General features: G+C 52.2%; 3 protein-coding genes across 3 annotated transcripts; 1 reads left to right on the top strand and 2 right to left on the bottom strand.

Annotated features, from left to right (window-relative positions):
- Positions 1-262: 262 nt before the first annotated feature.
- spt6 (chromatin-remodeling histone chaperone SPT6) lies at positions 263-4,741 on the bottom strand (the record flags this gene model as incomplete). The annotated part of the gene is made up of 6 exons (XM_024830098.1): positions 263-513; positions 580-1,780; positions 1,804-4,196; positions 4,218-4,230; positions 4,306-4,485; positions 4,559-4,741. 6 exons carry the CDS (start codon positions 4,739-4,741, stop codon positions 263-265), a joined length of 4,221 nt encoding a protein of 1,406 aa, XP_024680204.1.
- Positions 4,742-6,205: 1,464 nt separating this feature from the next.
- ste7 (MAP kinase kinase Ste7) lies at positions 6,206-8,024 on the top strand (the record flags this gene model as incomplete). Its single annotated transcript, XM_024830099.1, has 5 exons — positions 6,206-6,493; positions 6,571-6,728; positions 6,799-7,336; positions 7,402-7,915; positions 7,957-8,024. The coding sequence occupies 5 exons, from the start codon at positions 6,206-6,208 to the stop codon at positions 8,022-8,024; spliced, it is 1,566 nt and encodes a 521-aa protein (XP_024680205.1).
- Positions 8,025-8,873: 849 nt separating this feature from the next.
- Positions 8,874-11,521, bottom strand: P174DRAFT_452899 (uncharacterized protein; the record flags this gene model as incomplete). The annotated part of the gene is made up of 4 exons (XM_024829118.1): positions 8,874-9,355; positions 9,423-9,799; positions 9,859-10,680; positions 10,751-11,521. 4 exons carry the CDS (start codon positions 11,519-11,521, stop codon positions 8,959-8,961), a joined length of 2,367 nt encoding a protein of 788 aa, XP_024680206.1. The 3' UTR covers positions 8,874-8,958.
- Between the last annotated feature and the right edge of the window lie 1,299 nt (positions 11,522-12,820).

The following is a 12,820-nucleotide window of genomic DNA, read 5'->3' on the forward strand; positions in this document are numbered from 1 at the left end:
CCAAGAAGTAGTTCAAAAGAAGGCCAGAAGAACATCAGAAACGAAAAAGGGTTCAATTTAGAAACCAAGCCATAAACCATGCCAAATGCTATTTTCTGCCCACGGCTATGGAGTCACAGACGCGCAAGAAATCCACCATCGCAGAGGAATGAATCATCATGATATTACAGTATACAGAGAGGGAAATGTGGGAGATAGAGAAAATATACGGTAAAGGGAAAAAAGAAACACTCGGTCCACCCTCTATGGTCCCAAAATGAAATCATCGTCGCTTGCCGGCCTGCATATTGGTAAACAGTAGCTTGAACCCATTGCACAGCGCGCGCATGTCCGGGTACGGGTTACGCTGCAACTCATAGCCTTGAGGGATGACCTTGACCGGCCAGCTGTGGAGCTGGGCATTCTCACCAGCCTTGAAACACAGCAAAAAGTATCCCGGGTGCTTGGGGTCGATACAGAAGGCATATGCAGATCGTCTGGGGTTCGCCTTGGTATAGGTGTTCAACCAAGAGTCTGGTTCGTCCCGTTAGTGCTGGATACAACTATCGAAAGAGAAACAAAGGGGAAAAAACGACTTACAGGTGGCATCCTTGCTGCCTTCCTGGTACTTCTCATGCAGCATCATCTCGTCCACCTTCTTGGCCATCGCCTTGACATGGTTGAAGATCAAGTCGTCCAAGTCGCTGTAGGTGTAACGACCGCCAACCTTTAGCGTACGACCTACGGAGAACTCATTCTCCTTGTCGAGTTCCAGAACATCGATATGCTGGAAGATGCCGTCGGCCACCTTCCAGGTGACGGCCAGATGGTCCGGTCCCTTAGATGATGGCCGGATCACCACATCACCACGGCTCTGCGATCCCAGGAACTCTTCCGCCTGTGTGGAGTTGAACGTTCGGAACAGAGGATGCTTGATGACACGCATGACGCGCCCTCCGCTCTGCGTCTTCTCCTGCAGCATCTCCCGGTCTTTTGCCTCCTGCCGATCGTCCCATTCGCCACGCATGTGGTCGCGAGGTCTGGGCGCTGGTCGACTGACTTGCTCCTCGCGAAGCGAAACATTGCACAAGAAGCTCTTCTTGTTTAAGAACAGCACCTTGGCTGGGAGCGTCTGGTGTAGCGAGTAGAGAGCCCGTACCGGGATGTCGTAGCGATCGGTAAGCTCCGACTCTGGCACCAGCACGTCAACGCCGCAATCGAGCTTGCCGTCAATGTGGTCATCCGTGATGCGCTTGATCGACATGGGTACCACCATGCCCTCGGCCAGGGTGTCCGACGTCTCGCCCGTGAGCATGGTGAAAACATCGTCAGTGCTGAGCAAGGCGAATTGCTTGCGCAATTCCTCATACGGCTGTTGCAATTCGGCGCGGATCGTCTCCAGTGTCGCTCGTTTCCGCTGGTTGAGGTTCTTTTCCAGCTGTTCCGCATACTCTTCCAGGATCAGGTCGTTGACCCTGTCCTGCGCTTCATCCCGGAAGAGCTTCCGCACGATAGCGCCGGGTCCATTCTCATCCGTTTCTGCCTTGATGTCCTCCTCGTCCAGTTCCAAGGCATCGGCTGCCATTTTGCGCGCAATATCGTAGTCTTCTGGGTGCACTCGGGTGTTGTCCAACGGGTCAGCATCCGGGTCGGCATTTTCAAAGTCAATGAACATGAAGCTGGCGCAATTGTTCCAGACCTTCACGCCCATAGCCGGATACTGCGCATTGACACCCAATAGCTCAACGCGGTTATTGACCACACCGCCGTTCATGTTGACAATCTTGAGTAGGTGGGCCGCCTTTCGGGGCCAAGACCACAGACATAGGGGAGAAGGTTTGCTGTCGCAGTATCGGTGACGGCCTCGTTGATATCAACACCCACCAAGTTGACCATATCAACCAAAGCGGTCTCCAGCTGTTTCAGGAGCTGCTCCTGAGCAACCAGTTGCTGGCCTCGCTTGAACTGAATGGAAACAATATCCCGACCTAGCGAGGCGTACTCCTTCAGAGGGCTTTGCAGATACTTGGCCAATGCGACACAGTAATGCGTCAAGGGACCAAAGCTGGGATGATCCTTCTTCGCCCGCTCACTGTGCTGGTAGAGCCGCGCCACTTCGTCATTCACAATCACGACCTCCAAGGGATCGCTAATTTCTTCATCACGCTCATCAGTGTACGTAGCGCCCCGAAGATCCTTTTTCTCGATCAATTCGGTCAGAAGCTTGTACAGCTTGCGTGTTTCCGGGGACATGCCTGAGACACCAATGACGTCTGGTCGCCGGCGCTCCAGCAGCTCTATCAATGCCTCGACATCTTTACCGTCGGGAATGCTGCGATCTCGGTCACCTATTGACAAATCCACAAACTTGCCATTCTCCAGCACGCGACCGTCTTCTTCGACGTATGCCCAGTGGATGGGGTCGCGTCCGACAATGCCGGTACCAGTAGACATGGCCAGGACACGAGGAACAGTACCCAGAACCATGCCCTTGGGCTTATAAGGAGCCTGATCCAAGCGCTGAGAGAAAGCTTCACGACACTCCTTGGCCACGTGATTCTCGCACTCCTGACGGATATTTTCCTTGACGCTGCGATTGATCAACCGCTCCAGTTTACCCAGCGCCATGTCCAGGACTTCGCGACGGGTACGATTCCAAGCATCAGCAATTTCACTGTAGTTATCCGATTCGATGTCCGGGTAGAGGCGCTGCCGGAAATGATCAAAATTCTCAAATCGAACCTTGACTTCCACCAGACCCTCTTCTTCAGCCTTGAGCATCCGAAGATAAAGCTCGGGCTGACGAGCGATGTCACTGAGCTGCTGATTTCTCAGGTACTTGAATTCGTAGTAAGGGTGCTGTTCGTCAATCCTCCTGAGACCCTTTTCAGTTCGGAAGCAGTCAACTGCGCCGTTCATGTAGTATGCCTGCCGGATCACCTTGCGCATCTTGGGGCTCATTACAATTTCCTCCGCAAACATGGCCTTGGCGGCTTTGAGGACATGGGAAGCATTGGAGAAATCGTTGTCAATGAAGCTGTCAGCCATCTCCTCCGGGCGCTCAGCTGGATCCTCAGTGTACTGGCGACGACCCTCCTTCAGAGCATTCTGCGCGAAAGCATCTGCTGTGATGCCAAACGCGCGAACAAGACCGTAAGCCTTGCCGTTGCGGACACGCTCAAAGAAGGACTTGCCAGTCGCCTTGCGCCGATGAGTATCGCCGTTGGCCTCCCCATTCATCAAGTTAATATCGCGCAATTGCGAGGCATACTGAAAGTGAACGTAGTCCTGCACATCTTGGAGTTCCTCCATGGTAACGGCCGTAGATAGCATATCCTCCACGACACTATCGTTCACGCTGTATAAGCTCTGTAGATTGTCGTATGTCTTCTGGATCGCATTGCGCTTCTCAACCAATGCTCTAAATTTGAGGTCATGATCAAAGATGTCCCAGAGATCCGTCATGTTCAAAAGCTTCTCGGCCTTGATGGTGTACTGAGACGTATCCCCATCAGCAGGCGCACCGTCCACAGGAACCTTGGTCGCGTGAATCATATAGTCCTTGCGATGCTGGAAAATGAAAGGAACCTCCCAGTCGTCTGTCACGAGGAACTCTAGCACTTTGGCTACGGACCGCTGGAACGGTTCTCTCAATTCGGGTTCGATGCGCTTCTTGAGAAGCATGAGATTTGAGATCCAGGCTGCCTCTTCGCGGAACTGCTCTTCCGTCAGAACGAGGTTGCGATACGGCTTGCGGGCAAGCTGATGACGCTCAGGCTCGTCCAACAATCGAATCTGGTTGTCCTCTTCTGTCAACATCCTCTCAGCCAGTTGTGACGGTTCAAAAACATCCTTTAGGTCCAGATGCTTCTCCTGGTCTTCCTCTTGCTCCTCCTCTTGTTCTTCCATTTCAAGGGCGAACAGGTATTCGTTTCCGTCGCCGAACGCTGCGCGCATATCTTCGAGGGCATTCTCGTCCAAGCCAGCTGCGTCGGTGGCCCCGAGGCCGGTGATGCCCCTCTTCGCCGGACGGGCGATCTCCAGATCCTCTCGTTCCCGCTCTAGCTCATCATCCGTGAAGACGTCTTCCTCGATAAAGTCCTTCATTTCATCGTGCATAGGTCTGCGATGACTCGGTCTTCCATAGTCGCCTGCCGCCTCCTCGTCTTCATCCGAATTGAAGATGTCGTCGATGCCTTGGGACGCTTGCCGATGGTCTTTGTGACCACGCTTGAGACGTTTGAATTTGGACTGTATTGCATAGAAAAGGTTTTGGTCAGCCTCCTGAATTGCCCTGGTGGGAGTTAGGTAGTCTGTCTGGCATACCTCTGCAGCTGCGGCGGACTGGAAAGCAGGGTTCAACTCTCCAATGAGCTCTAAATCTTCCTCATCAAGATGCTCATCTTCGCGCTCACGCTCCTCCCGACGCCGCTTCCTTTTCTCGCGCCTGCGCTCGGCGCGTTCTTCGATTTCTTCGTCTTCATCGACAATAAATCCCTCGCGGATCTAACAAGTGAGAAAATGTCAGTTTGCATACTCTTCTACTTTTTGATTGCGCTCGAAAGACAGAGTGTCATACTGCACGAGCTGCCTCCTCATCATCATCGTCCTCCTCTTCCTCTTCACTCGAGTCATTGTAGCGATTCCCGGTGCCAGCACCCTCACGAACTTCGCCATCGTAGTCTTCCTCCTGTTCCTCCTCATTCTCATTATCCTCATCGTCCAGCATAGCCTCACCTTCTACGAAATCGCGAGCGCTCATTGTGTCTGGAAGGAAAGATTTCGTAGAGCGTAGAGAAGGAAAGACCGGAGGATTGATATGCAAAGTTTAAGAGAGAAAGGAGAAGATTGTAAGTGAAAGTAGAAGAAGAGACGAACAAGAAGAATGAACACAAGAGAAAAGACACCCGACGGTGGCTGGGTATGGGAGGTAAGATGGAGATGGAAAACTAGTATGCTGCTGCTCCTTCAGTAGCGCCTCCGTCGTCCATAAGACTTAAAGAGACTCCGACGACAAAGCTAGCAACTTGTGGCTCTGTTCTGCCACCGCCTTCCGATCTGCAGTGGAGCCCTGTGGCTTTATCATAAATCACGTGTAGACCTGTGGCTGACCCAAATGGGTCTAGTCTGTTTGGGGTTGTATTTCTTGGCATTAGGACAGACGAGAGAAGCCAACAGCGCAGGCATCAAAGTCAGGTGACAGTCACCTACACCGGATAGTGATCCCTATACAACACTTATGCTATACATTATTTCTGAATTACCTCTCAGTAGAGTGTTCTTGATTGTTTCTTATAGTACTAACTCGAGGAGACTCTATTGTATAACGGACGATGAATCTCATTCTGGTCTTTCACATTGCTGACGACATCTATTGAAGCATGAGACTTGTGAGACGATTACAACAAAGGCAAGGCAATTCGTATGTAGGTGAATTTCAACCTGTAGATATTAAAATGGATTCAGTCTTTTTGATCAGTTTCTGGATATCTTGACCAGAAAGTTCTCTGATCTCTTCTTCTCCCCCTTTTGCAGTGTGATTAGATTGAACTAGACCATAGACAAAATATCCACAATCTATTGATAGTTGTTTCACTTCCCCTAAACCACCACTAAACAACTCTCCTCTTTTCTTTCTGTGTGATCACCCCATCTTATGCATATCAAGACCGGTTGCCTTTCGGTCAACAAGATTGAAAAGAGGTCATAATTCAAATATCAAAGGCCAAGAACTTCTACGGGAACTGTACCCTTGACTTTCCCGGATTCTCGGCGCTTGCGTGCATCCCTCAGCGCCCAATAGTTGGCCCATCGACTCCAACAGTCTCACAACTACCTCAGTTAGTCGCTGGTCACTTTCAAGATGAACTCTCCAATCAGTCCCTGACTATCAAAATCTTTTGCAGCGAATCATCACAGTTACAAATTTTAACCTGGCGTGGAAGGGGCTGTTATCTTCTCCATTGACCCTCCGTCTTTCCCCTCCTTATTCCCCCTCTCTGTGTCCCTCCCCGGTCGTCGATAGACCATCAGACGCGACCGCGTCGTTGATTTCTAGACCACAAGCAGGCACCAGGGAAACTCAACAGCAGAGTTATTCATCACCCTCCCCCTACTTCTATTCATCGTCCGAACCAGGTGCATGAGCTCGTTATTGTGCTTTGCGCAGCACTCTATTTACCCCACCTCGCAGTGACTGCGGCAGAGTCACTCCGTCGCCCCAGCCATGGCCGACCAGTTTAAAGCTCGAACGCTGAAACGGAAGAATGTCAAGGGCCTTGCCCTGAACTCTACGCCAAAACCTCTCCCCAAACCGTCGGAAGGTGATGCTCAGATTCCCGGTGCCATTGGAAACACCGACAGCAACCGCACAGATACTCTGGAGATTGGGTTGGAATTTCGACTGGACCTTCGAAGTGAGGATTTGATTACTCTGAAGGAGCTAGGGGCCGGAAATGGAGGAACTGTATCGAAGGTGATGCACGCATCCACCAAGGTTGTGATGGCCAGAAAGGTACGGGTTCTCATTCCGGATCACCGAGAAGGAGGAAGTTTTGCTGACCATGGGCTTCGGATTATGCTTGATTGCAGATCATTCGCGTGGATGCCAAGGAGAATGTGAGAAAGCAGATCTTGCGTGAACTCCAAGTTGGTCATGATTGCAACTCCCCTCACATCGTGACCTTTTACGGAGCGTTCCAGAATGAAGCGAGGGACATTGTTCTATGTATGGAATATATGGACTGCGGGTATGTACATCATGGAGAGTCATTCAAGCCGAGCAATTCTCTTTCGGATACTGACCGTAGTGGAATTTAGATCCCTCGACCGCATTTCCAAAGACTTTGGACCTGTTCGAGTCGATGTGCTGGGCAAGATCACCGAGTCGGTTCTTGCTGGTCTGGTGTACCTCTATGAAGCTCACCGCATCATGCATCGTGACATCAAGCCGTCCAACATTCTCGTTAACTCCCGTGGTAACATCAAACTTTGCGACTTCGGCGTTGCTACAGAGACGGTCAACTCGATTGCCGACACTTTCGTTGGAACCTCGACCTACATGGCACCGGAGCGAATCCAAGGCGGCGCTTACACGGTGCGATCAGACGTATGGAGTGTGGGATTGACGGTCATGGAATTGGCGGTCGGACGCTTCCCCTTTGATGCCTCGGACTCGTCTGCGGGCGATCGCGCCAGTGCTGGACCGATGGGCATTCTGGATCTCTTGCAGCAGATTGTTCACGAGCCTGCCCCCAAGCTACCTAAGAGCGATGCTTTTCCGCCTATCTTGCATGAATTTGTCGCCAAGTGTCTCCTCAAGAAACCAGAAGAGCGACCAACTCCTCGGGAGCTCTATGTAAGTCTTGTCTTCTGGCCTACCCCGCTCTTAGGCCATATGGCCATTCGCTAACTGCCCCTCAGGACAAAGATGCTTTCCTGCAGGCTGCCAAACGTACTCCAGTGGATCTTCAGGAATGGGCTATCAGCATGATGGAGAGGCACAACCGCAAGTCATATTTGGCTCCCCCGGCTCCAAAATCACTCAAGGAAGAGGCAGGCCATCCCACGCCTCCTCCAAAGCCCGCCGTTAGCAGACCATCTCGGACTCCAGGCCACATGCCCACGTCTGGAGAGATTCCCTTGAACATCGCCAACGACTCAAGCTCCTCACACTCCCGCCACTACAACGTCCCCTCAAACCCATCCCCGCATCTGGCTAGGTCGACCCGGTCGCCTCCACCCTTATCGCTGGAGCACCTGTCGCTGGAAACCAAAGAGGAAGAGTATCGGTCTGGCCGTCGTCCATCGCGCAATTATCTGGGAGATCCCGTGTCTGCCATCGACGCGCCTACCCGACCACACATCAGTTCTCGCTCGGCTAGCTCCCACAACACCAAGTCGAGAATGCCACTTCAGACGGCGACTTTACCCATCCGTGCCGCCCTCCCCCGAGCGGGCCACCTCCGCCGGCTCCAGTGTCTGCTGGAGGCTCCTGGCGGCGCCAGATGAACCAGTCGCGCGGCGATATGACGGGGGCCGTCTAGGGCCATAACTTCGGACATCGTCTCGATCAGTTTGTTCCCGACTTTCTTTAATATTTCTCCCCGGCTTCAATGGCATGTGGCCCGCCAACTGGATCGGTGTTGGATAACTAGCAAAACTGACCGCACTTGACCAAATGTTCCCCACGACTTTTGCATCGACAGGGCGTCTTTGTTCATTGGCTATCTCTTTCTTCATATGTACCTTATCACAATTCCCCCCTTTGGAGTCTGTCGTCATGTCCCATAGCCTGTTCTCGTCGCATGGACTTTTTTTCTATGTCATGTCTGTGTAGTCGGTTGCTTTTCCAATCAGAGGCTGGATCTCATTGCATCTACCATGTGTCACCATCTGGTGTTTCTTATGTGATACGTGCCTAAATCACTTTTGCAAGGTACCCACCGTGCATTTTCACATACATAATACCGATCTATAGACTGTCTTGTGCAAATAGGCATAGTATGTGCACTGCCCCTATTCCATAGCATCAGACAGCTACTGTTGATTTCCCATGCAACATAGCGTTTATAAGTCTCATGACCCAAATGACGGATGATTCGATCTTCAGCGATTTCTAATGATCAAGTCTTCTTTAGACTAAGAAAGCAACACGCCTCATACATATCGGAACAATCATAAGGTGTGACACTGTATGATAGAAACAAAGAGCTAGATAGTCATTCTGATTCACCAGCCATTCATCGGATTCACAAGCAGACAAAGTTAGATTGACAATCGGCTTTCATCATACCAATTGTACTGCATAACCCTCAAACGCCAAGTCACACAATAATTAATCACATAATGCCTCCGTACACCAGAACAATGAAGGGGACATCCCTTTACTTGAGAAAAAAAAAAAAAAAAAAGGCAAATCATTGGACTTCGCATCGGCGAAACGTCCATAAGAGGAGATAATCAGTGGCAGCAGGAGGGTCACTTTGGCACCACTTCTGGACCAGCCAGAGGACTGGGCCCTGGCGGTGCAGGGGCCAAGCTCGGACGAGGCGCAGGAGCCAGCTCGACCATCGATGGCGTTTTTCCACCGCGGGTTCCAGCCGCGCCTCCTCCGTGGCCAGCTGCTCCTCCACCGCGTCCCTGCGATGTTGCTGAAGAGGCGCCCTGTTTGTCCTGTTCCGCCTGTTGCCGGGACTTGCTCGGACGGGGACGGCGAGCGGTGCTGCCACCACGGGATCCCGGACCACGGAGAGGAAGGCCTGTCTCTTGGGAGATGGGGACCGCGGCGGCAATTGGCACTTGATGAGTCGATGGACCCCCGCGGCTGCGACCACCGCGACCCCGGCCACGTCCACGCTTGATAGTTCCGTCCGCCCTGTCATCCGTCGTTAGTGATTTGTAATTGAGAAAAATAAAAGGAATAGAAAGCCAGATTAACTCACCGTTCAACTTGGACCTTCTCTCCCTCCGGGACGAGCGGTCCACTGTACACAAAGAACCCGTCCTTGCTAGCGGCCGCATGTTCCTGCCAAGCCAACTCGCTGTCGTCGACAAAAGGATCGTCCCGGTCATACTCTTCCATTTTCTTCTTGCGCCGTTTCTTCTTTCCCTCTGAGGCATCGGTCCCTGTCGCACCGTTTGTGGCCGCCGCGGCATTCACACCCACACCGCCCATCGCGACATCGCCGTCCAGGTCGCTATCACGATCGACGTCAAGACTGAGATCCTCGTCCGCGCTTTCTCCCGCAGACAGGCCCTTGCCACCCTTTTCGTTCCGCTCCAACGCCGCGCCTGCCGCCGCAACGCGAGCCAGTCGCTCCTTGTGCGCGGCCAGTCGGGGATGCAAGGCAGCGAAACCGTATTGCTCTTCCGCCATACGGGCAAAGTTGATGATTTGATTGCCGTCTCGCTGCAGGGAATGTGTAGAACAATGTTGGGCGAGCTGCGAGATGAACCGGAGGGGCGAGTGTCATCGGTTCCAAATAGTGCGTTGGAGATCAACCCGGAGCCTTGGGGTAATGGAGGCGGCGCTTCCTTGACAGGACGCGAGGGCTTCGGCGATGCCGCATTGGAGGAAGGGGCGGTGGTAGTGGTGGCAGTTGTTCCTTTTTCCTTCTTGGGCGCCTTGGCTTCTGCAGTGGGCTGAGCAGGTTCATTCGTATCCACATCCATCGCGGCTGGTTCTTCTGGAGGAGAGGCGGGTTTTGTGAGGGGCTGTTTCTTAGGCAGAACCGGTGGCTCTGCCTCCTGCTTCGGAGACGATTTCTGCGGTGCCTCACTGGGTGGGACGGGCTCTGAAGCTGCCGCGACGGGCTTGTGTTCGTTGCGCGGAGAACGTGGAGGCTGCGGTTGTGGTAGTTGCTGCTGAGGCGGATAGGGAGAGCGATGTGAATAGGGCGGCGATGATTGTTGTGGCTGCGAGGCTAGTGACAGTGGATGCTGAGGGGCGAGAATAGACCCATGAGAGGGGGAGGTCGCCGGCAAAGGCGAGGGTGCCAGTGAAGGATGGACTGACTGTGGAGCATTGGGGTGTATTCCGGGTGAGGAGAGCGTCGACGGAATATGGCTCGGTGAGGGCCGTGGAATTGGCGAGTAGATATGTTGTGTTGAAGTCGGCTGGGGTGGATCGATGATACTGGAGATGGCCGGCGAGGCACTTGCACGGAACGTGTTGCGCGGGGAATGATTCTGCGCGGGGGACTGGTTGTGGCAGGAGCCGGAGCGGAAGAAGCTGTATCAAAGGCTGAACGAATGGGATCATAGTTCTGACCGCTCCTCCTCTGAGGGGGAGCAGGGGAGCAGGGGGAGGCGGTTGGGATTGAGGCCGTGGAGGATGAAGCGAATGATGGCTCATGGCATAAGCGGGGGACGGCGCGTGAGTCGGGGTCTGAGTCGGGGTCGAATTCGAGTAGGGAGGAAGAGAGGATGAGGGATTGAGCTGGGGATGATGCTGGTGCTGCTCATGCTGAGAAGGTTGGTGGAGGTGTAATGCGGACGAGGCTGTGAGGTGCGGAGAGCGGCCAGTTGACGTTGGCGTGTTCGTTGACGCGGGCGCTGGAGCAGGAGCAGGAGCAGACGGGGTGGTGATGGAGCTCACGGAGATACTCTTGGGGACCTCGTCGGGAGGCGTGGGCTCCAGCTTTGGTTTCTTGCGAGAGTTATTCGACAAGTTCTGGTCATTGGGAGCCGTTGTACTCTGGTTGTCGTTGTCGTTGTGGTTATTATTACTGCTGATGCTGTTGCTGGTGGTGGTAGTGGTAGTGTTATTGGGATTGGTGGAGGTGGACTTTTCTCGTTGGCGACGACTTCCCCGGGGTTTGGATTTTTCCTTGGTGTCCTTTGCGCTATCTTTTGAACTGTTGTTGTCCTTTTGGGCCTTTGACCTAGCGAGATCTTTCTGAGTGGCCTCGGTGTCGTCGTCCTTCTTGCGACGCGACCGTCGAGTGGTGGCGGAGGCCCGTCGGGGTCGGGCGTTGGAGTCGATGGACAGCGACTCGTCCTCTTTGCCAGGCCAGTTATTTTCCGGCGGATCGGCAGACATGATTGAAGAAAGGGAAAAGAAAAAAAAAAAGTAAAAGAAATGAAGAAATTCAAGAACTATTCTCTGATAGTGATGATGATGAGTTTTGCATGTATAAAAAGGAAGAACTGGGGGGAATATTGGGGGATGAGATATCGGGTGGTTTGTCGCGTCAAAGGTTGGCCTGAAAATTGTGCAGTTTGGGTAGAAGAGATCAAAAGATGGAGGGGACCCGGGATGGAGAACGGGGTGGAGGACTTCGTTTGGAGATGGTCAAATAGAACAAAATAGATTATCGGAGAGGATGAACCGAGAAAAAAATGAGAGAGACGGGTAGGGTAGTAGTAGTAAGTACAGGGGATGGAGATCACGACGGGGATAGAGGGAGAGAGGAAGGGAGATATGAACGGGGAGAAAACAGACAGGAAAGGGAAGAAGAAAGATACACGAACAAGAACAAGGACAGGGACAAGCTATCTACTCTGGACGGTCTGCAGAGTGCTTGAAGTTCCTATATCAGACGGATCTTAAGCTAAGCGAACCATCATACGGTAGGATGAGGACAGAAGGGAAGAGAAAGAAGGGAAAAGGAAGAGAAGAAAGGGGAAAGGGAGGAGAAGGAAAGAAGGACAAAGGGAAGAATCAGTCAATCAAGAGTCCAGCGTCATCAGAAAGAAAGAGAAAGAGAGCAAAAAGACAGAAGGATGATCTTATTGATCTGATATGATTTGATCATACGCACGGAGTAAGTACCGATCGTTAGGTACATGGCTTGATATTAACTGATTAGTCTGGCACTCTACGGTGTATGGACAATGGAGGTCATGGACCATCTCTCTTCTTATACCTCTAGCTGAACAGCATTACAAACTAGTCTACAGCCTGATTCTATTTCAATTCATTGAGCACTTGTTCAATCCCAGAGGGAGTTCTAGCACTTACCTATCCAAATCAGTCACTTTGACGTTCATCTAAGGTGGTACTACTTTGTATGGAAGAGATACAGGGGATTCGCTCACAACCCATGTCTCAGGCAGACACCCAGTGTATCACGTCAATTGCTCAATAGTTAATGACTTATACTCCTGCTGGATCATTAGACAGGTTAATGGAATCCTTCTTATCATCAATTACGAATGGGACTTCCTGGTCCTCGGACAGTTCCCGTGCAAAGATATCGGACAGTCTGCACTAACGATGATACCGGAGATTTCTGACCTTATAGAGAGCCAGAGAAAGACACTTATTAATGACCATCTCAGTCAATCTAATCCCGAGTAGTATACATATTGGTCCAACTGGTCAAGGCAAGGAGGGGAG

This window comes from Aspergillus novofumigatus (genome assembly GCF_002847465.1).
Source record: "Aspergillus novofumigatus IBT 16806 chromosome Unknown P174scaffold_6, whole genome shotgun sequence".
Classification (NCBI taxonomy): Eukaryota; Fungi; Ascomycota; class Eurotiomycetes; order Eurotiales; family Aspergillaceae; genus Aspergillus; species Aspergillus novofumigatus.